Source organism: Hyperoodon ampullatus, assembly GCF_949752795.1.
Source record: "Hyperoodon ampullatus genome assembly, chromosome: 1".
In the NCBI taxonomy this organism is placed as follows: Eukaryota; Metazoa; Chordata; class Mammalia; order Artiodactyla; family Ziphiidae; genus Hyperoodon; species Hyperoodon ampullatus.
Genome location: NC_136914.1, coordinates 92,640,196 through 92,665,154, shown reverse-complemented (window position 1 = coordinate 92,665,154; position 24,959 = coordinate 92,640,196). Strand labels below are relative to the sequence as shown.

The 24,959-nt window shown below is 43.1% G+C and overlaps 1 protein-coding gene across 2 annotated transcripts in view; it reads left to right on the top strand.

Moving 5' to 3' along the window:
- LNX1 (ligand of numb-protein X 1) overlaps positions 1–24,959 on the top strand; it is a gene marked incomplete at its 5' end in the record, with an annotated part of 128,776 nt that overhangs the window by 9,521 nt on the left and 94,296 nt on the right. The window contains one exon of one of the 2 annotated variants that reach the window (XM_079701786.1): positions 5,071–5,162. The exons of the other annotated variant lie outside the window; for it this stretch is intronic. Within the exon in view, the coding sequence (XP_079557912.1) occupies positions 5,071–5,162 (92 nt within the window). Of the gene's footprint in view, positions 1–5,070; positions 5,163–24,959 lie in introns of those variants that run through there. 2 annotated transcript variants of the gene reach the window in all.

Here is a 24,959-nt window from a genome sequence, read left to right as displayed (position 1 = left end):
GGTCTCTGTTCATGGCCTGTCCATAGGATCACGCTAATAATAACAGTAGACTTGAGCCAGGGATGCTGGCTGTTTTTCTACAGAATTCATGTCATTTTTAAACATTGTTATCTTACTACTTCAGACCCTGGGTTGAATGTAAATCCTGAAGTAAAACATGTAGGACCAACTGTGAGTGTGCATGCCTGGCTGGACCAGCAATGACTTGGACAACTATTTCTGACTTCAGACTAGAGGGTTCTTCTGTGGAAGTAGATCTGAGCATGTGAGCTAATGTTTGGAATTTTCTGGATAATTCTGTTGACTTCTGCCCTCTTAGATGCTAGCAGACTCCTGTCACGTGGGTCTACTCTAAAGAATGCACACGAGGGCGATGGGCTTGTTGAGTCACATGGCAGCCTCCCCAACCAAGGGACATTGGCAGTGGACATGGTGAGGGCACAGTAGAGGGTCAATTCAATGCATCTCTCTTGACCCAGACCAGCAGTGAGAGGGCATGTGGAGGCGAAGCTTTTCCTTCCTTGATCCTGAGTGGGACTTATCTTAGTCTCAAGGCTACAGCTTTATGCAGTATCATCATCTGCATATATAATATTTAACAAGGATCCACAACAGGCCAGGCCCAGAATGAAAGAAAAATCTATATAAGCCATGATTTCTGCCTCTGAGAAAATGACCTTTGAAAGGTAAAAGAGAATTTGAAAACACACACACATTGAATTGTTTCATGGGATAAGTCACGTTCCTCTTGAGTTTCTGTCTCATGGGAGATAATAAAAATGGGAGATAGTGAAGTTGACCCTCCTTCAGCATTTACTGGCACGAATAAAGAGCTCATTGTTCAGTGTTTTGAAAACAGCCCTGAATGAAAACATGATGGCATTAGCACACCTGACTGAAGGTTTCTTAGGGTTATTTTCTTGATTAACTTTAAGCCCAATGTCCTGGAAGTTTCTTCCCCAAAGACCTACCCTGGAACCTCTCCTGACCTTTTCTTCTATCAGGGGCCCTTTTCTGGAGTGTGTTCCATAAACATAGGCTCAGCTAGCTGCCTACAGGGCAGGGAAGATTTTACTGCCAGAGTGAAGGTCTGGGGAGTATTACCCTACAGAAAGGTGGGGAGGTGACAAGTCTTGTTGGCCATTTCAGCCTGGGTCAACATTTCCACCCTGTGTTTGACATACATACATCCTTCATGTGACTTTCTAACCCTGAACTCAATTTTCTCCTGGCCCTACCTGGCTGAGGGCTGCTCTTTTAGCTCTCCTGGGCACAAAAGAGATGGGGTAATGCCTTTGCGTTACTTTCTGAGAGAACCATTGAGTGTCCATCAGATTATGCTCCAAGCCATTCTTTAAAGAAACCACAGTCTCCTGGGCACTTATTTCCAGAAATCTTCCTTACCTTTTTCCTTTCTTCCTGGACATTTTATTATCCATCCATATACATGCTCAATCTCTGCCATCACTGTCATAAAGTTTGAAGTCCTTTTTTGCTAATTTGCCTCTGATCAAGAAAGATTGGTCCAAAAAATGGTCTCTTTAACTGAGTTGAATTCTCTTTCATTCAACAAATATTTATTGAGCATCTACTGCATTCTAGGCACTGTGGTAAGGATACAATAGAGAACAGGACCAGTAGAACTCCTGCCCTCAACGAATTCCCTGTCTAGTGAAGAGAAAAGAGACAGGAAAACAGGAGGTGATTGGTGATGGGTGATGTCTGAGCTGACATTTAAGGATAAATAGGACTCAGGCAGGTAGAGCCTGGGCGCAATAATTAGGGTTAGGACTGTTTACTAGCAAGGAAGCTACAGAGCAATCCATGAGCATTTGAAGGTAGGATTTTATTTCCAAAAGGTTGTATTAGATAGGATTACATCTGATGGCAGGTAATAGAAAATTCAGGTTATATTGTTCTAACTATGTAAAAGTTTTCTTGTTCTCATTTAACACAAAGTCAGGGGCTAGGAAGCCCACAACCAGTATGATGTTGCCATGATGCCATCAGGAATCCAGGCTCCTGATTTTCGATTAGCATTCATCCTCAAGTTAGTCACCTCATGGCTGCAAGATGGCTGCTCAAAATCCATCATCACATCCAAGTTCCATGCAGAAAGAACCAGGCAGAAAGGGCAAAATGCAATGTACAAACTGAGACTCCCTCCTTTAAAGAGCTTTCTGGGATGCCTAACCCAGTCATTTCTTCTTATACCTCATTGGCTAGTATCATGTTACATGGCTGCCTATCTATAGGAGAGGCAAAGTGCATCACCACCGCGAACAAAACCTGGGTGCTGTTAAAAGGAAGAAGAGGAAATTAGATATTGGATAAGAAACCAGCAGTTTCTGCAAGAGCGACAGAAGCAACAACAAAAAACAATACCTTCATTTTTATATTGCATCATATCCATTAATGCATCTTATCCTATGGAAATACAAGGAGGTGAAAGGCAGACATCCTTCTTTTTTCACAAAGACTTGGAGAAGCAATCTGACCTTACCAAGGTTATCAGAAGTACAATCCAGTACACTCTGAAGCCCACAGCATGTGTTATATATGATGTTGCTTATGAGTTATGCTCTATACAGTAGATCTTGGACATTCAAGAAGAGTATGTCCCAGGACTCTGAAACTCTATATTCAGGAGAAGACTGTAACATGCCACATCCCTAATAGAGCAGGAGGAAAGAAAGGTCAGGACCAGAATAGCAGCTAGGCTCATCCACTATTACTAGTGGCTGTTAATAACAGCATTTATAACAATAGCTAACATTCATTGAGTCCTTTGTTCTTACAGGCATTATTTCATTCCACCTTGGTAACAACACTGTGAGTTAAGCATACTATCATTGTCTTTCCTCTACAGGGGAGGATATGGAAGTTCAGAGAGGTTAAGCAACATACCCAGTGTCACACAGCTCATTCGTGGCAGAGCTAAGGTTCAGACTCAAGCCTGTTTGACTACAGCATCTAAATTCCAAACCTAATTTCCTTTTTACGGCTCTTCACTCGATCTGACTCACTCTTGCATTCTCCAGACAAAGAGAATGGAATTCAAATTAGGACCTCAAAAAAATTATAAATTAATAGATGCTATGCTTTCTCAAGGTTGCTCATCTCAAATCTAAAGTGTCGGAGTTAAATCTGTACATTCTCAGGGTCTACCGCAGTTAACTCTTTCAGCCTTGCCTTGGGTGAATGCAGATCTCTGATGCCAAATTCCCTCTGACTACACTGTTTATTGCACTTGGTCTCATCCCGGAGATTTTTGTCTGGCCTTCTTCCTGTGAAGTGGAGTTTGCTGTAATTGCTTGGTTGTCATTAATGTAACTAACTATCCCTTTGAGCCATTTCTTTTTTTTTTTTTATCTTTATTGGAGTATAATTGCTTTACAATGGTGTGTTAGTTTCTGCTTTATAAAAAAGTGACTCAGTTATACATATATATATGTTCCCATATCTCTTCCCTCTTACGTCTCCCTCCCTCCCACCCTCCCTATCCCACCCCTCTAGGTGGTCACAAACCACCTAGCTGATCTCCCTGTGCTGTGCAGCTGCTTCCCACTAGCTATCTATTTCACGTTTGGTCGTGTATATATGTCCATGCCACTCTCTCACTTTGTCCCAGCTTACCCTTCCCCCTCCCCATATCCTCAAGTCCATTCTCTAGTAGGTCTGCATCTTTATTCCCGTCTTACCCCTAGGTTCTTCATGACATTTTTTTCTTAAATTCCATATATATATGTTAGCATACGGTATTTGTCTTTCTCTTTCTGACTTACTTCACTCTGTATGACAGACTCTAGGTCCATCCACCTCAGTACAAATAACTCAATTTCGTTTCTTTTTATGGCTGAGTAATATTCCATTGTATATATGTGCCACTTCTTCTTTATCCATTCATCCCTTTGAGCCATTTCTATTAAGGTAAGGTTTAGGCCTTCAGTTAGCAAAATGGATTTTAATGTTCGTAAATATAATATGAACTAGAAGGAGAGGAGTCTGGGGCTTCTGTGGCATTCCAGAGCTTAGGCATGCAAAGTAGCCCTAGTGTTAAGATAGACAGTAAAGTCTAGAATCACAGATCTCAGTGCTGGAAGGGGTGATATGGCCCAGCCTCTACAGAACCAGGTAGGTAAGGCATTATTAGCTCCATTTCAAAGATGAGATGACTGAAGCTCAGAGCTTCAATGAAATGCCCAGAATCTGACAGCTAGTATCAGAGCCTAATTCAATTATTCAGGGGAGCAGGATGAATGGAGTGACTTGTTCTTACAGATCAAGAGCCTATATACACTGTGTGGACAGAGCTTTATGTCTGTCTGTCAAGGCTCTTTATTAGTCTCAGAGAGAATGACAGCCTATTCTGACATAGGGACAGTTTACAACTTAACAAGGAAATCATCACTTCTCTTGCCTCTGTCAGTGTAGTCAGGACAGCAACAGGTAAAATACCTTAAATGCATATTCTAAATATACATGTATAGGTGGAGTTGGTTCACTTTAACATTCCTGTGTCACAATATCCAAAGATTCACTTTGAGCTCAGAGCTCCAAGCTGTGTTCCAAAAATGCTGATTTCATCCGGTGTCTTCCTCCAACAAGCTGGAGGACAGCTTCTGAGTATTTGCTCATTCACACGGTGGGCTCTGAATATCCCATGTTCGAGCCCTCTTCCAACACAGATTAGCTTCCAGCCCATCTGCTCCCAGCCAGTGATGTAAATGTACCAGCTGCTTCCCAAGAACCAGTCGGCATCCTGTAGGAGGGGCAGGTCCCTTTCCCAGGTCCCTTTCCCCGCTGCCTGCTCTCAGCCTAAGCCCTCTCACCAACCACAGTGGGTCCCTCCGTTCTCACATCTCCCCATTTGAGAATCAGAGCACACAATCCTCTTATGAGCCCATGATTTATCAGCACAGCTCCAGCTAAGGGCTCTAAGTCTGATTCTCTCTGATCTACTGATTGTGGGAACATGACAAGGGTTGTTTAAAGGGACTGGACTGGGCTGGGCCCCTGCAGCTGACAGACAGAAGGTGGCTGGGGAAAAAGCTGCCCTCTAATCGGAAAATGAAGGCGCTTCTGTTGCTGGTCCTGCCTTGGCTCAGCCCTGCCAACTACACTGACAATGTGGGCAACCTACACTTCCTGTACTCAGAAATGTGAGTCCCCCTCTCACTGTGCCTGCCTGTGTTTGTATATTGGGTATGGTCGGGGGTGGGACCTGAGTCCGTTTCTCGGCTGGTATGTCGGTTTAGAGGAATAAATTCCACATGCACTAGATGCACTTGGACAAAACACACTGCCGGCAGTTTAAAGCAGCGTGCTTAGCTGTCTGTGACTTAACAAAAAAACACCATCTTACAGATGCAGTGCTTTCCCAGCAAGGCATTTTTTTCCCTGCTTCTGTGCCAACACTGCTTTCTCTTTTTTGGTACTCTGCTTTTTCTCAATAGATGTGTCTTCTCTTCCTTCCATAAATAGAACCAAAGAACAGTTAAGAACAGAGGCTGCATGCACAGATGTGCAGTCTCTATCAGGCATTTCTAGTTATGAGCAGATATCATGCTTTTTTGAGACAGTCGGTCTCCATACCTGCAAACACAAAGAGTATCAGTACAGGGGCAAGATAGCCCTATAGGTAAAAAAAAAATCTACATCCATTTTGTTTTTACTTTTGGTAATTTTTATACATGGGAAAGCAGAAAGAACGCTGCAGTGAACACCCATATTCATGTCACCTAGATTTAATGATTAACATTTTGTCACTTTTGCCTCATTTGTTTTATTTTTTTTACAGAAGTGGTTTGGAGTAGATTGCAGTCATCATAACGTTTTACCTCTAAATATTTCATTATGCATCTCTAAAAAAGAAGGACATTTTCCTCCATGACCTATGTCCATTTTGTAAGAGGAAATGACTCATGTCTCCAACCTTTACAGTGATATTTTTTAGGCTCTTTTTTGTTAATAAGCTTTGAAAGAGGATTGCAGACTGATGTGAACAGCTTCTAGCAATCAGGTGAAAGGTGCTGCTGTGTGTGCCTCAGTGTTTGCAGAATTTACAAAAATGTAGTTCTCCTTACTCACCAGAGAGGTAAAAATGGCAAGAGTTGGCTTATGTATAAGTTAGAGTCAGTGGGCAAGTGAAGAGGACTCTATAAACAGAGTCCGAAGAGCCCAGACTAGAAAAGCTTGACTGGTCAGATTTAGATAGAGATCCCCACATGTTTAGCTATAACCAGTGCCTCTGTTATAGTTAGACAGACTAACCAATTTGCCCAGCACAGTAGATGCTCAATAAATGCTCCATAAGTAGAGAAAAGAATGAATGACCTGGGTCTTTGGAGGCACGTCATTCATTTTGAGGACTCTTCATTTCAGGATTTCCTGGTCCTACCTTATTGGAATGTTACCCCAGTCCACCTTGGATAAGAAGGTTCAAAGAGAAAGTATCTAGCTTAAGCCTGAATAGTGAGCATCTCTGGGGTGATAATGACATTGTGGAAGCTTTTCTAGAAAAATATACAATGGCAGAATTAATTGGGATGGTGAAGAGGCCCTTTCCTCTCTCTTGATGGATGCCAAAGGTATCTGTGAAATCTAGTGCCAAAAAGCATTCCTCCCCACCCTTGTCACCGGCACCCCTCCACCTCCACCCCCAGCCCCCATCTGCTCTCCTTGTTAGTTGCTGTATTAGTTTCCTAGGGCTGCTGTAACAAATTACATACACAAAACAACACAAATTTATTCTCTCACGGTTCTGGAGCCTAGAAGTTTGAAATCAAGGTGTCAGTAGGGCCACACCCTGTGAAGGCTGTAGGGGAGAATCCTTCCTTGCCTCTTCCAGCTTCTGGTGGCTCCAGGCATCCCTTGGCTTGTGGCTGCATCCCTCCAGTCTCTGCCTCCGTCTTCGCATGGCCTTCCACTGTGTGTGCTCTCTAATTCTACATCTTCTTCTCTTCTTATAAGGACACTTGTCACTGGATTTAGGGCACACCTGGATAATCCAGGATGATCTCATCTTGAGAGCCTTAGCTTAATTGCATCTGTAAGACTCTTTATCCAAGTAGGATCACATTCACAGGTTCTGGGTGGCATATCTTTTGGGGACCACCATTCAACCCATGACAGGTGCTAATGAGGAGCCTTTCCATTGAGTTACTTTCTGTTTTATAGCCTAATTAAAGGAAGGCTCTTCATACTGGCTTACAGTTTTCTTTTCTGCAAATACATGAATCAAAGGCAACTTTTCTGTTGAATAACTGAGCGAATGCAAGCTGGCCATTCTTTCTGAAATGTGAAGCAATCCAGGAAGCGTGATGCCAGAAAATTGCAAAGACCATGTTCCCATACTGATTTGACAGAACTTTCTTGGAAGCTTCCAGTTGCTAGGGATGCTTTATAAGAGAATTCTGTGCAGCTGTTACCTGATGCTGCTGGTGATCATGAACTAATCAGTGAATTAATGACACATTGCAGGTACTGTGGCAGGTGCTGGAAGGAATACGGGCAGTAAAAAATTAGTCACACTACCCACCCTCTAGGAGCTGAGGATCTAATTGAGAAGACAACATTTATGCAGATAAGAAATATAAACAATGATCCAAGGCATAAGAGGGTAAGCCTTTTAAACAGTAGGGCAGGTAACCGGTTGAGAGGAGGTGGAGATTGTGCATTTTGGTGAAACTGATCAGGGAAAGCTTGGGGAGAAGTTGGGGGTTTGAGTGGGATCTTGAAGTAATTAGGGAGGAATTAGGCAGAGTCAGAGCTCGAGGGAGAAAGCATTTCAGGCAGGGTCAGTTGCACTGGTAAAAAGGGTTAGGAGGTGGCTAAGCCTTTGGCTGGTCAGCAAAGGTTTGGAAAGCAACTGACAGCAGCGAGTGGTACTGCTGGGCCTGCTCAGCATTCTCAGAGCGGGGGCCGTGGGGTGATGAGGTGCCACTGTAGGCCGCTGGGATCTCGAAGGTGGAGGGGACTCACTGGGAAGCGTGGGAAGCCAGGCTTCCCCCTGCCACCCTCGTCTGAGCTTTGGCATCCGGGCCTACGGTGAGGCTGGCCCTGTGTCCCGAGCTTCCAGCCGCAGAGCTCCTCCTGGATTTTCCTTTCTCTCTGACACGAAGGCTCTCTCAGGCTGAGTCCTGTTCCCTTGGGGCCCCGCTGGAAAACTGGAGCTAATCCAGTAAATGGATTCAAACTTAAGAGGTGGCACCTAGAGTTCTCAAACTCAAATGCCTCAGGAACCAGGCAGGAGTTATCTGAACATGTGACTCATTCAGGTATAAGACCACAGGAAGAGATGAGGCCTCTGAACAACTGCTGAGAAAATAAGTATGTGTCTAAAGGCATTTAAACCCAAAATAAAACAAAAACACCATGTCCAATCCAGCAGATCGCTTCTGCCTGGTTTGGCCTTGAGGGCCAAGAGTTTATGACCCTAGGCAGCTGCTTCTTTAAACATTTCCATTGACACCTGTTGCCATGACCCAGAGGAGAGTGAATTCCATGGAAGAAGCCTAAAACCAGAGCATTTGGTGTAAAGGAGTCCCAGTCTGAAGTTAGGGGACAGGGAGTCTTGGACTGCTCCTGGGGTCTACAAAAAGCATGCCATAAGGATCAAGGGCAATGCTTTCTTCTACAAGCCTTCAGCCCCGGACTCCCACTCCAGCCTTCTCATCGTTCTGGGTCTACTTACAGCCTCATGCATTACAAGACTTACAGGTGAATGAAGTCCTTGAAACAGCGTGGGTTCTGAGGATCCCCCCACAGAAGAACCGAGGGCCCGGTTTGTCTTTTAAAATGCAGATGTTTGGGCTCTAAATCAATCCACTAAAACAAAAATCTTGGCAGGGGAGGGTGCATCCATTTTCATGCTTAAGTTCCCCAGGTGATTCTTATGGAGCCCATCCTATTTTCATTCTTAACAAGCTCCCCAGGTGATCCTTATGGGCACTATAATTTAAGAACCTTTAGATCCAGTTCAGATGTTGACTCACTCTGACATCCCCGCCCATGGAAAATCATCTCTGTGCGTCTCCTCCGCGTCTCCTCTGCTGTGTATCCCCTGCAGCGTTCCTGTCCGTCTCCTCTGCCTGGTGAGTCCTTAGAAGGAGAGCTTTTTGAGAGATGTTAATTTCTGTACACCCAGCTTCTGCGCGGTATAAGCTTAAGTTGAACTAAGTGAAATGGATTTGCCTCATGTCTTGGCTAATTCCTTGGCAAGCTGGTCTTATCTCAGGTTTTGCAGAAAGCAGCACCGGGCATGAGTAACTGAGATGGCTGCTTCTGTGGTCAGTGATCTCCCATGGCTTTTGTAACATTTGTTTAAATATTTTGTTTAGCAAAAATCCCAGGGAAAAACCTTAGAGTTTGGTGGGGTGGTGAGATGCATTTTATGGTCCAGCCCCTACTCTCAAGAGCCATTTCCAGAAAATTGAAAGTTTTGTCATCTTTCCCTAGCCTTTCAAATTTCTAGCTCCTACAGCCCCTGAAAAGACTTCTTATTTTGTGTCCTATTTTGGTAGATGCTGTGTTCATGCCCATGGTGTAAAGTCTGAGTGAGTTTTGAGTAGGCATACAGTAAGTTGGTGCCCTGTTTTTCAAAGTAGGTAACTGTCCTTTATTTTAGAGATGAAGGTATCTATAAAGCAGCTAGGCATCGTCGCTGGGGGATGAGAGATCCCTGAAACTGGTGCTACTGCTGTAGCTGTGTGGCTTCTCAGAAAGCCAGGGCATGCTGGCTCTCTTTCTAGCTTACAGTCAAATATTTTTGGTTGGGAACCGGCATCACTATGAACAGTATCCATGCCCGTATCTGGAGACAAAAATTACACTCTTTCCCCTGACTCCTGTAGAGATAGTAGCTCTAAGGAGGGAAGGTTTATTCCCCCTAGAGTTTTGTGCTCGGGAAATTAAAATGAACAACCGCAGTTTTGCAACTTGAATCATTTAAGGTTGTGGAAAAATGTCTCCTGGAGAAACTGCCAAGTGCAGCAGGAGTTATGAGGCAGCCCTGTGTGTGTCGTTCCTGGGACACATGTCTTGGGTCCAAGGAGCCCAACCACCCATAGCCTCCCTGGCAGAACTTCCTTGAACCAACCTGTAAAACACACCTCTGACAAATTCCACTGTCTTTGTTGGGGTTCACGGACTAAAAAGAGCCTTAAATCACACCCAGCTGGGCATTCTGGGCTTTCAAATGAGGAGATGGTTTGCGGAGATGGTTTGCCCTGGTCCGACTTCTCCATTTCCCCTTCTCTAGGTGAAGGTCATGCAGCAGCACTGGCCTCCTCCCTGCTGGCTTCAGCCAGACTTGGCCATGAACTACAAAGCCTGGGGAGGCTTTTTTTTTTTTTTTTTTTTTTTTTTTTTTTGCGGTACGCGGGCCTCTCACTGTTGCGGCCTCTCCCGTTGCGGAGCACAGGCTCCGGACGCGCAGGCTCAGCGGACATGGCTCACGGGCCCAGCCATTCCGCTGCCTGTGGGATCTTCCCTGACCGGGGCATGAACCCGTGTCCTCTGCATCAGCAGGCGAACTCTCAACCACTGCGCCACCAGGGAAGCCCGGGAGGCATCTTTTTTTAAGGGCACAAGGCATATCTAGATTGTTGCTGTTGGATTCTTTCTTCTGTGAATGAGTTGGAAGAGGGTTGAGGGAGAGGAGTGCAGTGGGATGACCTCAGCATCCTTTTCCTCCCCACTTCATTTGCACTGTGTTAACGACTCCCAACACTTTCCAAGTTTAAACCAATAGGGTGAACTCTATGGGTTTGCCAGGAAACGCTTTCCAAGTTGAGTCTCAAAGAAATTGTTTCTTTTTCATCAAAATTGAAAAGGGAAAAAAAAAACCCTGCTGATCTCTGGATTTCTCATCCTATGTTTTGAGAATCTGAAGTTGAGTTTAGATTAGGACTTAGAAGGAAGGAGAGAGAGTTTACAGAGGAAATGGAGTGAGGTGGAGAAATCCTATTCCAATGGAGAGGAGCAAAGCCAGGGCCCATCTGGGTTCAGTGACTCTCAGTGTCTTTCAAAGCGTGGCAGCTCCACACATGTCTAATAGGGCATTTTTCCTTAAATCTACAACTTGTGTATTTGGAAGGAAATTGAAGCCGCATGTTCCTGATTTATTTACACTTCACTCATCAAAATGGTGCTTTGTAATGATTCTTTGTCCAAAGAGCATAGTGATCCTGTTTAATGGTTTTATTTTTCTCCTTGAGAATTAGCAATTTCTCTTTTGCCAGCAGAAAAGCAGCACCAGTCCCAAACCATTTGCTTTCTGGTCTAAAAGGCAAAACCCGAGGGCTTCCAGGTATCACTTCAGTGCTTGGCAAATTGTGTCTTTCTTGGTGTCACCTGACTATGTCAGGTGGATGAAAGACAGTGGGGATTTTTTTTTTTATATCAGGCTTCACTGATTGCTTCATGTTTGGTGATTTTTTTATTTTATTTTTATGATAAATCTCAACACAAAAGTAGAGTATAAGGAATCCCCATGTACCCTAATACCCACCCCCAATAATTAACAATTCATGGATATCTGTTTTCCTCTATATCCCCCTCTGAAGCAAATCTCAAGCATCATACTTCATCTGCTAATACTAAACGTTTTAGTATTTACCTCTGAAGGATAAAGAGTCTTAAGAAATGTAACCATAACACTAATATCACACCAAAACAACCATAATTCCTTAATATCAAATATGCAGCCAGTTCAAATTTTCCCTTTTGCCTCATAACTTTTTATAGTTTGTTTGAATCGTGAGCTAAATAAACTTTACACATTACAACTGGTTGCCATATCCCGAGTTCTCCTCCCTTCCCCCTCCAGACTCCATGGAAGCAAAGGTGTTCTTGAGGTAAATTCTGAGGAATATAACTTTGGAAAACTCCCTAATCCTGGGTTAGTAGCTGAAAAAGAAAAATACAGCAATTATTTTAATTCCCTATCAAACTGAAGGAAATGTAAGGAAGACAAGATCCAAATAATAATCTGAATAATCTTGTGAATTTAACCAAGATGGGTGTTTTTGATGACCTTGTCACCCAGAAGCTTTAAGAGAGGGAACTTAAAGAGGATGGGGAAATATCTTCTCCCTAAGGTGATAATCTCCCAGTTTTTTCCATCACAGACCTGTATCAATAAATTTGTTCATATGCCTGTCATATGTATGATTATTTATAAATTATGCACATGTATTACTGTATTATATCCATTATAAGACATACAAAAATATTGTTAAAGGATCAGGAAATTCTACATAAGGGTTCTATTACAGTCTCCCCACATTCCTCACGGGTGTCATCGCTTTAGAGACCACCGTGGAGGAACAGGCTCTCTGGACCGGTTGGCATCAGAACACAACCCCTTCATTAAAGTAAACAGGATATTTCCCACTGCCAGTCTGTGGGATTGGCCTTGGAAGGGCAGGAAATGGCCCTTATCTGCAAGCCAAAGAAAACTTGCAGGCGAGAGAATCAGGCATCTTTTCTCCTAGTTATTTTCCCCCTTCTTGAGCATCATTCCTTCTTTTGCCTGACCCATGTGGACCCCACTCACTTCCAGCTTCCTCTACCCCGAACTGCACCTGCTTTCATAAACCCCAAGAGTGGGTCCAGGGGAGGCTCCAGGGTTATGAAAACTGAAGCATTTATTTTTTAAATTTAATTTTATTTATATTTTATACAGCAGGTTCTTATTAGTTATCTATTTTATACATATTAGTGTATATATGTCAGTCCCAGTCTCCCAATTCATCCCACCACCACCACCACCCACCCCGCTTTCCCCCCTTTGGTGTTCATACAGAAAACTGAAGCATTCAGAGGAGTCCTCTTCAAACAAACAGAATCATGAATTCGCACTGGCTAGGTCCCTGGTCAGGTTCTTGGAAGGGCTCATGCATGCCTTGAGGTATAATCCTAGGTCTTAGAGTAACCCCCCTTCCTGTGAGAGCACTGAGATACCAACATCTGTCTGTGTCCCTCCCCCTCCTCATTTCTCTTTCAGTTCCCTATACAACAAGCTCTGGGAACTCTGGTGCCCCTCTAAGCCCACTGCTCCTGTGTTTAACTCCTACGTATCCAGAGCTTTCTTGATGATCAGTGGGCCAAGGGAGTACCTGTGGCCCCTTCCCCACCCTCTTCCTTCATTGGCAGTTCTACCCAGAAGAATAGGAGAGAGAGAGAGAGAGAGAGAGAAACCAGGGCCCCAAGACTATGACGGGAGTCCTTTTGTCACCCTGAAATCCGTAATCAAGTGGCCCACCCCTGGAAGGTTGGAGGTGAGATAACTTAGTGATTAAAGGCACATGCTCAGGAGTCAGGCTGACTCAGCTTCCTATTCAGTCTCTGCCAGCTGAGCAACCTTGGGCAAGTTACTTAGCCTCTCTGAGCTTTTTCTCATCTATAAATGAGGGTAGTAACACCTCTCTCACAGACTGTGAGTATTGAATGCAGTTAAATAAAGCATTTAGTACAGTTCCTGGTACATAGCAAACCCTTAAGTTATGGGTTTTATTAGTAGTAATAGCAGTAGTTATTAGAACAACTCATCAATTCTAAGATACTTCTTAGTATGAGAGTAGGCTGCATCTTGTAAGTGGCACTATACAAAGATAATGGGCAGTGCTTCTTTTTTCTATTTCTGTAAAATAATGGTGCACCTACAATAGATGGAGTCTTCGATTTAATGACATTTGATAATAACTAAACTTCATCCACTGTGAGCAGGGATGGGCTAAGATCAAGGAAACGGAGTTGCTGAAACCATACATTCCCTCCCTCCTTTCCTCCCTCACTGAAGAGGTAGGTAAGTGCCTTACCTGAGCTGAGAAAGGGGTGACTAGCATTCCTGGGTGAAGCCTGGGGAGGCACCTGAGCCATCTGTCAGTGGATGAGGGCCCCGCCTCCTACACAGCTCTGCTTCTGTGGTGGGTCCTTCTCTCTGGACCATCTTCCATGCTTCCTCCCTGCAGTCATTCCTCACCACTTAGCTCCGTGTCATTGCAGCTCCTACTTCTCTTTTCCTCATTCCTACCCATCTTCCCCCTTCCCCAGTTTGCATAGGAACGCTGGATCCAGCGTGTCTCTTGGCTGGTGGAGTCCGTGGCCCAGAGCCATGGTTTTTTTTTTGAGTCAAAGGGGGCTATGGAGATGATCCAGCCCAGTCTGCCCATTTTGTAGAAGAAACTGAGGTATAGTAATTCACCCAAATAACTCAATCCTACCAGTAACAAGCTGTGTGACCTCAAACAAGTCATGACATTTTTGGAGAAACGATGCTAACACATTCAATATTCTAATGTTTCCTCAGGAAACAATAAAACTGGAGTTAGTTGTTAAAACTTTAACAGCTTTGGGCAAAGCAATGGCATAGATGTTATATAATGATGCATGGGACCACACACGTTGCCTTTAAGGAAGTGAGTGTCCTCTGAGGGTATATGACCACCTGGGCATGCTCAGAGAGGCCTATCATGGGACTTCCTTGATCAATTTTGTACAAATGCAACCTGAGGCCATTTGACAATAATAAAGCTTCATATTGGAATGTGGCAATCCAAGGATTTTCATATAATTCCAAGGCTTTCATATTACAAATGGTGGCAGCAGAGAGGCGGAGCCCAATCATGAAGCAGTTACAAGCTTCAGGTTGTAGTGATTAAAACCGTGGCTTCAGAAGTCACTCAGATCTGAGTTCAAGTTCTGGCGCATCACTTACCAGCTGTGTAACTTTGGATAGAGTAATTACTTCAGCTGGGCCCCAAGTTTCTCATCCTTAAATCAGTTTTTAATGATGGTACCTACCCCATGGGGTAAAAATTAAATATACACATGAAGCACTTAGTAGATGCTTGGAGCATTGCAAGGACACTATAAACATTAGCCATGGTGATGATAAACTACCTCATTTGAACCTCATAGCAAATGTAGTGAATCCCCATCTTATTGATGAGACAACTAAGCATCATTGAGGTTAAGGAAGTTCCCCAAGATGATCCAGCCAGGCTGGAATGCAGGCATCCTGATTCTAGGACCAGGGCTGCTTTTCCTCTGCATCTCCCTTTGCTGCCATGGAGATGGCATTGCTGGGGTGTGTCTCAGGTTGTTCCAGACCTTTACAATTCACTAGAGCCAGGTGGGGGGACTGAGATGGATTCTGAACCCAAAAAGTAAACTGCTTTATAGATGAAACTTTTCTGGGTGAAATATTTGGGTAGTTTCTCTGGCCAGTTGAAATTATGCTGAAGACTTTCTAGCATGTACAACTATTTTTTCCACTGGAGTAGGCATAAGGGGGCAGACTACAAGTGGTCCCAAAGACGTTCTTTAAAGTGGTCAGCCAAAAATGTTTTTTGGCCTCATGAGCTAATTGACGATAGATTAAAGAGGATCAAAGGGATTCTGTTACAAATGCATTTGGAATAACCCTTCCCTCCAAGATGCTGCTGCAGTTTTTATAGAAAAACATCTGGGCACCATCAAAAGTAGAAGCTCCCTCCACCCTCACTCCCCCCCATGTGACAAACCCTAAGGTCCGAAGTGTCATCAGGGATGTGCAAGTCATGTAGAATTATGGTCATGAGTGTAGACTCCAGAGAGCCAGACAGACCCCGGACCTGTCACTTGCTAAGTGTGTGTCTTAGCTGCCCTAACCTCCGAGATCAGCCTTATGGAGGACTAAGTGAGATCACATGCAGCTCCATTACCATGCCTGCCACGTGAGCATTAATGACCAATGTGAGCTCTTCTTACGCTTCCGTCTTTGCTACTCTACAGGCCAACTTCCTTTCTTTGCTCCCTGCGTATTTTTCTATTTTAAAAAGATACCCATGTGGTGGTATTGGGTGGTGATGTCAGTGTCTGAGTTCTAAAGTCTTCTCCCTGAGGAGGTTCCCCTCTTTTGATCTCCTTGGGTTCTACTTAGGATGGCAGCCCAACTCCATCAGGGAATTATAATTCCTTTTAACGTCACAAAAAAACAATTCAACCCCTGAGAGGTACTGATTCTCCCTGAAAAGGCCCCAAACACTTATAGTTAACGTCAGAGAATTTAAAAGTCCAAATAGCAACTAGACGAGAATGGTATCTAGGACTCAAATACAAGACGGGGGAGGGTAAAGGAGACTATGAAAAAGCGTTCTTTGTAACTCAGGCATTGTTTCTTTAGTTACAAAAGAACCAGACAATATAGGTTATTCTGTGGGAAATGTGGTCAATTTGTTTGTTTGTTTTTTAATCCCCCATTCAGTTGCTTGACATCAGTAAAGAAAGCATCCGTTCAATGAATTGATTTTCTCACCTTTCACTCAGTTTCTCTGCACACAGGTCCATCTCCCCTTAGTTCCTTGGTTTGGTTGACAGAGTTAGATCAAGGCATGTGGACCTCCAAGGAATCCAATGATTTGGTTTGCCTTTAGATTCTTTATTTAACAAAAAAAGGGAATTTCTATTCATGAAAACAGTACCTTACAGAAACAGACTGACTTCTTGGTACAGTAGACATAAATTAATATTCTGGAAAAATCCAGCAAGACATTTCCCACTTCTTAGAAGTTCTTATTCTCTGTTCAGCGTTTTGTTTTATAAGTGTGTGTGTGGGGGGGGGGGTTCTTTTTTTTTAATTTTCCAAACTAGGCAACCAGTGGTAGATGAATTAGTGTTCATTTAGGTAAGGAAAAGAAAGCATTCATTTCTGGGAAGCGTATAATTTAATAACAAATATTTATTGAGTGCCTATGAAATGGCAGTCATGTTCGAGACTGAGGATTGTGCAATAAACATATAAGCAAGAAAATAAATAGCATATCAAATAGAAATAAGTGTTGTGAAATAAAACAGCATCTCTTTGCCCTGGTTTATTGATATAAGGAAGACTCTCTTACATAAAGGATGAGACACTTGAGCAGAAACCAGAAGGCAGTGAGGGAGGGAGCTGTGAGGGCATCTGACGTTGGGACGAGCGTGGGCTTTGAGTCAGGCTGTGCTGTTTGCAAACCCTAGATCTGACACTTTCTAGTTCTACGTCTCCTTATGTGGCCTTAACCTCTTTGGCCTCAGTTGTCTCATCTGTGAAATGGGAATGGTGAGTCCTACAGCAAAGGATTCCTGTGAGTAACCAGTGATACCCACAGAAAAAGAGCTGGCATCTGGGCAGGCTGGGCGATGTAACTTCCTGTTGCTTCTGCTTTCATCTTTCTTTGCTGGATTATTCCTGAACGAGGGTGGGGGAGGGATTTGTACCTAGTTAAACCTTACTCTGGGTCTCATGCTCTGAATATAGTTTACATTGGAATGTCAAATAGCAATGACCTCCCTCTCCACACACCCCCATTCTTGCTTGGTGTGAATTCATGGTTAATTTTCTCATCCCTAAATTGTGTTGTTTTCTCTATTTCTCCAGCTTGTTCATATCATTGTTTTCAGTGGATTCTCTCCAGTTGCAGATGTGTCTGTGTCTAACCTAACCTAGTTTATTTCTTTTTCTTCCACCTGTCTCCCATCTTCTGTGGCTCTCTCCACCTGGGTGTCATCCATAAATTTTGTGACACCCCATCTCGGGTCGTCCATCAGGGTAATGATTGAGACTGATGTGATGGCGGATTGTTAAGACACCTTCTGAAACACATCCCTATGACTGGGCTTAATACCTTCTTTGTCTGAAATTTCTGTCCATTTTCAGCCCCCCTTCTGAATCTTTAGACTAATAGTGGAAATAAAATCTTTCCCAAGACACCACATGTTCACCTTAATGCCCCCCTCCCCATCCCTTTACAGTCTTAACTACAACAAGAACTGTATTAATGTCTTCAACATAATCTCAGACCGCTCATCTGCGGTCCTCTAAATGCAGATTGTTTTGTTTATTCACCCCTGGTATTCTGAACCTTTTAAATTTTGCCTCCGTAATGTTTATTCCACAGCTTTTAAACCAGCAATTGCATATATCATACACTAATTTTTCACTGCCCTTTCCTTCTGTTTTCTTTCTACATCACTATCACATGTTGTTGGTCTTTTTCCAATCTTCTGACATCCCCCTGTGTGCAAGGTAATTTTTCAGAAATAATTATTCATCTTTACTGCACCATTGTTCAGTAAGCATATTAGTCAAATTCTTTTATTCCCCGGGGGGTATATGTCATCTGGAGCAGCTGATTTATGTGTGTGTGTATTTGCCAAATATTCCTGTACCTAATTTTTTCTTGTCAAAACTTCTCTGTGTTAGTTTAATTCTCCAAATTTTTATTTATACTTATAAAGATATTTTTTAAGGAGTTTAACATTTCATGTGTTAACATTTTCATTTCAGTGTTTGCGTGTTTTAAAAGCATAGATCTGTGTTCTTTCAAGCTTCTTGGCCTAATTTTTTTATGACTCAGGGTGAGCTTACAGATTTTAAAGCTATTGCTAAGTGTTAAATCCTCCTGTTTCAACTTATGTGTATTCTTCTCTGTTGAGCTTAATAATGTCCATTGTCTGAGCATGTTACTGTTCTTGTCTTAAGTATTCAGAACTGTTTGGTGATCCTGAGTTTCTGACACATGTCTGAATAGATGTCCTCTTTTTCCACTTGATATAAATAGAGAGTGGAATTAAAGAATTATGAACTATAAATTTCTTTCGGAAAAAAAAGCAATGGAATATGCTGATCAGCTTTTTAGAAACCAAGTCTCATCTTCCCAAAGTGTAGAACTTTCCACCATGCGAGTAGTTTGGCACTGATTTTTCACTCTTTTCCTCCGAGAAATCATTGTATTCAACCCAGCCTCTCTTTTTTTTTTTTTAACATGACCTTGCCAAGTCAACTGACTTTAGAGAGCATTTTGCTGAAGTTTATTCTGTGTCCTGACTTGGTCGATACCTCCACCCAACCACTGGAGAAGCCTCAAGTCATAGAACACATTCCTGCCAGTTATTTTTAGAATCTATTCCAATGCCTTTATTTTACTAAAGACAAATGTTTGACCCCAGTAAGCAAGGACACAAATCTGTAACAACTCTTTGCCAATGATGACTCCAACAGAAAGCTCTGTTCCTGATACAATAATCCTTCTTTTTCTTTAAATTTATTTATTTATTTATTTATTTTTGGCTGTGTTGGGTCTTCATTGCTGCCCACAAGCTTTCTCTAGTTGCAGCGAGCAGGGGCTGCTCTTCGTTGCGGTGCGTGTGCTTTTCATTGCAGTGGCTTCTCTTGTGGCGGAGCATGGGCTCTAGGTGCATGGGCTCCAGTAGTTGTGGCTCATGGGCTCTAGAGCGCAGGCTCAGTAGTTGTGGCACATGGGCTTAGTTGCTCCATGGCATGTGAATCTTCCTGGACCAGGGCTCGAACCCGTGTCCCCTGAATTGGCAGGCAGATTCTTAACCACTGTGCCACCAGGGAAGTCCCAATCCTTCTTCTTAATGAGCTTTGCAAGCTGGTGTAGCATTTGACTTGGAGGTTGGTGTCGGAGTACATTTAAGTGATGCTGCATTGTCATTTGAAGCTATTGGCAAGAACAGTGTAGTTGCTGTGCCATTTTATTTAAATGCATTGGATTTGGTATTGATTAGTAGCCTGAGCAAACAGAACTGGAACAACTGAAAATAGTAAACTTCCAGTTTTAACTGTGGCCAAGTCAACCTTTGTCATAGATGATCCATGCAAGGACGGCAGAAATTAACACTACCGCTAATGGCAAAAGAGGGAGCAACCTCGCTGGGGTGGATTCCCCTGCAGCTTACAAGAAGCTGTTGTCGCTGTCCTCTGAAAGCAAACTTTTACTCTTAAAACATGCAGTAAACAATGTCTTTGATAGCATCAGTTTTAGATAACAGAAGTCCTGGTATTTGGAGGCTTCTGTATACACACACTCTAAAGGGATCAGAGCAGTGGTTAAAGCAAACAAGTGAGAGCTGAATCAGTTTCTGCAAATGAAAGAATGTTTGTATAATCTTGTTCCTGCTACTAGAAGAAGAATGTCAAAGTTCTAAAATATTACTTACCGAGCCCCAAACTAACCACGCCTCCACCTCAGGGCCACTTTCACCTGAGACAGTCTGCATTCTGCCTGCAGAATTTGTATCTCTCTAAATAAACTTGCTTTCACCTTTAAAAAAAAATTAAAAATAAAAATAAAATATTACTTACCGAAGTTCTAAAATCTTATACTGAAACGAGTCATTTTTAAAAGAAGAACTAAGGAATATGTGAGCATTTATCAGCCCAGACATAACGCGTGGGTAAATATCTATGTACATCTTACAGACAGGAGGTAAAATAATGTTCCCACTTCTTGAGACTCTGCATGATTAGAGGGCCAGAAGGGTAGGAAATATTGCTGGGGACCTTCTGGGAAGGGAACAGCGGACATCTCTCTAGCTCAGGTCTAGCTTGGGCAGCTTCACCTGGCAGAGGGTCCTTGTGTCCCCATTCGTGCCAGAGGGAGCCCTTAACCCGTGTGGCTCCTTCGATGAAGCAGGATGGTTACACAGCTGATCCGATTTTAGTCAGGAAATCTACCTTATTTAAAGCAGAAAAAAGAATTGAAACAGATTAAGCCCTTGGAACTGACCCCGCTTTCAGTGGGACCAAGTTGATTTCATCCTCTTTCTGGAGCCCCTTCAGCCAGTCAGCTCTCTGGGAGTCGGGCAGGTGAAAGTGCATGAATGTCAGTCAGCTGTTTGGCTTACTCCCTCTGATTGCTTCCAGAAGGTGTAGGACATGTTGTCCCTATTGAGGGTCTTCAGTTACCTTTTTTCCTCCCCCCACCCCGCCTCTCTCCCTGCCCCCACAAAACAGCCCTTGTTCCGGTGTGTTCATGTTTGGCCTTTCCTGGCCATGTGAAAATCATGAGACTAGACGCTAATGACACCTGCATTTTGAATCTTGTGTCATGTCCCCAGTGAGCCGTACACCTGCGAATTTGAAGTCTCTTTCAATCACAGCTTTTGAATCGCAGATGAATCCAGCAAGACTTGGGCTACATGGGGAAGAGCTTTTATCCAAACACATGCCATGATAGTGGGCTTAAGCCATCTGGCAGAGCAAGCGGATTGACTGCTTTTCTAAAATGTAAGACTTAACTCAGATTAATTGGACCAAATTTGTAATTTAGTGGTTTTCCAGAGATGAACCCTGATCCATTCAGCAAAGAAGTATAGGGGTTCTGATCTCCTACCCCACTTCCAGTTATGTGTGTGTCTCTTTCCTGCATTTCACCTGGAGTTAGGAGCCCCAAATGCAGCAGAACTGTAAAGACAAGCTGTTCTAAATAGCAAAAGACAGTGCTGCCAAAGGTGTTTTTCTGTCATTGCTGATCCTGGCTCTTAGGCTTGAAGGTGAGGTCTCACTCAAAATAGTGGGTTTGTGGCCAGGCTAGTAGAAAGGGGTGCAGATAAAGCCCAGACACTGTAGTGTCCCAGCCCCAGGAGCCATCCAGGCACTCACCCTGAGGGCCCTGTGTATGACTCACTTTCGATTCCTCTATGTTCTGGGTAATGGGCTTGGGAGTGGGGTTTTTTGTGATTGTTTGTGGGTTGTTTTTCGTTTTTTATGAGACATTTATATTTAGCCAGTGGCTGATTGAAACCAATTGCTATGCAAATTTCATTACATACTTTGGATCCCCTAACATTTCACATTCTGAATGAGAATAGAGAAGCAGTTACTGACAGTGGCCGAGCTCCACCCAGCCTTAGGATACTGTCTCAAATCAGCCCCTGAAAAGAAGGAACTGGATGGACCAGAGTGTGTATTTTTATGAGGAAGGAGTGCTACTCATGGAAAGCTCTTTCCATTTTCAATGACAAAGACCTTCTCTGCCTTGGCTGTGTGATAGGATGTGGTTTGCTGGGACTCCGGTCAGATGGGGAGGCAATGCAAAGGAAGGTGCCAGGGCTGCCCACTGCTGAGGGGCTTGGGCATCACTGAGTCTCATGAGGCTGACGGCAGAGCCTGGTGGCTGGGTGCAAAGTTGGGTTAGAGAAAGTAGAGGGAGTGAGAAGATACTAATGGAGCCTGAAAAGTGGCCACATCCCAATCCTTTGTAACTTCTCACGATGTGTGTGCATGTGCGCATGAGCACGTGCCCTCCTATAAAAGGGATAAAACTAATCAATGCTTTCCAAAGAACCAGCATCTGGCTACCAATTGATAGAAACACCACAGCCTCCCTCCCTCCCTTCCCCACCCAGGAGCAGGACTGGACATAGGATGAGAAATTGGCCCTCAGACAAAAGATTCATTCAATTAAGAAAGGATGAAACTAAGGCTATTGTACACATAGAACTTCAAGGGTGTTGTTTACCATTTCGAAGCATTTATAGGCATTCTCACAATTCTTTTATGATTTGCTGGGTGTTTGCATAAAAAGTGCCAGGTGTTCATGCAGGTGGCTGCCTTTAAATATATATCTTTTTCGCACAGTTTAAGGCAAGTCACTTTTCACAGGAAAATCAATGTACCTTCCCCACTGCCACCCTAAAATGCAAAGGGAACAGACCTAGAGGTGAGTCTTTTCACTAGTGGCGTGCTAATGACCAGCTTAGGCTAGAAATAAAGCAATAAACGAAAGGGTAAATTTTCCTGAGTAACCAGGAAGTGATCGCTGCTGAAACCATGTTAGCGATACTTGGAATCTGCTACCAGCAGAGAAAGTAAGTAATGCTCCTGGGGTTGGAGCAGAAATTCCACCCTGATGCTAATATTTGCATCATAGTATAATAAATGCAGTCTCCCACATCTTTTGTGTTGTTGTTCACCCAAGTCAATGCATCATTAGGTGGGGAATCAAGAAGAGGAAGAGAGCTGGCTAATTATAGAAAAACAAAGGAGAAATTTCTCGTGAACATTCTGTGCTTCCTCAGTGCAATCAAAGTCTCTTGAGGGGCATTTAGAGCATTCATCCAAGGAAGCTGTGTCACTTCAGTATCTAAAACTCTTTGTAAATAAGTGACGTGAGAACAGAAGCACTAGACTAGGAATGTCGTGGCCTGAGATCTAATCCGGAGTTGGTACATTAACACTGCTAAGCAAGTTTTGATAGAGCACAATTATAGAACACACTGAGTTCTAGGACAAAGGTGGAGGAGAAAGGGGAAACCTTTTTAGGTCAGGAGTTGCTTTTGTTCTAGGCACCCTTCCATTCAGAGACATTTCTAGATACTTTGCTATGACCATTTTGTGCTTGTCTGCCAAAGTAACAGTTCCTCGGGGGCAACCTCAGGGGCCGTACCATTTCTGTTAGGATCGTCTTCCAAAGGAGGGGTGCAGTGAGAATCTCTTCATCTCCGCTGGGTGATGAGTGGTTTCAGTTAAAGGAGGAAATCCTGTTAGGCATTTCCCATGAGATTCTCACGAGAGTCTGTTTGATTTGAACTTGAGACTAGAGGAGGTATATTCACAGAGGGCATCGCATTTATGTAGAAATGGCCTTAGTTATTCTCTACCTATTTCCTCGTGGTCAAATAAGGAAAACAGTTTTATGTGGAATAACTAACAAAACAATGGTAAGACAGTTACTTATTAAAAGCAGGTGGAAAGACTTCAGGTCAGGGTCAAGTGATTAACCCACAAGGCTTACACTGGTGCAGTCCCTGAAAACCTCTCAGAAGTACTGGCCTTGACTAAGTCTAATACTCCAGTATTTGAGGTTACCCTTCTGCAAAATGGGGGTGCTGGTGCCTTTATCAAGTTATTAGATGCTCTACCAAACGTAGGAGTAAAGATAGTCCCAGCCCCGTGTGCTCATGATCTGAGCCAATAGATGAATGAGAAATCACAGGGGAAATGAGATTGATGTAGCAGGAAGGGGAGACTGAGTGGGAAGTACTTATATACTTGGCGTCCATACAGTGCTGGGGCTGGGGAGCTGATTCAGGGACGTGTGGCTGACCATTGAACCAACCCACATTTCCCTGGCTTTTGTCATCCCTCATTTCATTCCAATCTATATCAAGGGAGTAACATGTTTTATAATAATGTTTACCTTTGAGAACATTAACGTGGTGTTTTAAAATATTCACTAATAGAATAGAATGGTAAAACTAATAATAAACATAATGTTCAGTTTCATTACAATGTAGTGAGCCAATTAATTTTATTGAATTGATTTCTCATGTGCCCTTGTAGGTAAACAGAGTAAAATAGTTTGCTTTTCTGGATGGAGGGGAGATATTTCATTTCTGGCCATATCAGGATGCAGGTTTTATGTCATGGAAATAATATTTCAGGAGGAAGACAACAATTGTAGTAGAATTTGCAAAAAGGAGAAAGAATCATGCCTTATGCAACAAAACAACAAAGCCTGGTCTCAGTTGTTTTCGGGGTCTACAGAGCCTAATTAAACAGGCTTAGCTTGTAATGGAAATATTGGTGGGTCTCATATGACTTTGATTATATTCTTTGTGTTCCTTAAAAAAAAAAGTCTAAGCCTTCAAATTATGATGCAGAAAGAAAAGTCTGCTTCTATTTCTCTTCGGATTCTTTACAGCCATGAGGAATCATAATTATTCCAAGAAAATGATAAACACCTTCCATCATCTCAACTCCATGACTTAATAGAAAAACATTTCCGTTTACAACAGGTTACCGCTACTGGTTTCATTCCTTCCACCCACAAGCACAATCACTTCTTTCCATTTTAATTTTTTTTTTTGATCCCTCCACGTGGCTTGTGGGATTTTAGTTCCGCAAACAGGGATTGAAACTGGGGCCATGGGAGTGAAAGCACTGAGTCCTAAACACTGGACCACCAAGGAAGTCCTCATTTTAATTTTTTAAGAGGTCCTTTCTCAGACTTCTCTCAATGATCCTTACAGCAGTTCAGCGAGTTAGACAGGTCAGGCATTATCTTGGGCAAGGACACCAGGGCCCCCAGAGATAGCAGCTTGGCCCAAGTGTATGGCTGCTGAAGAGAGAGAAAAAGTAGAGCAGAAATCATTTGACTCTCAATATGGTACTCTTGAGCACTAGA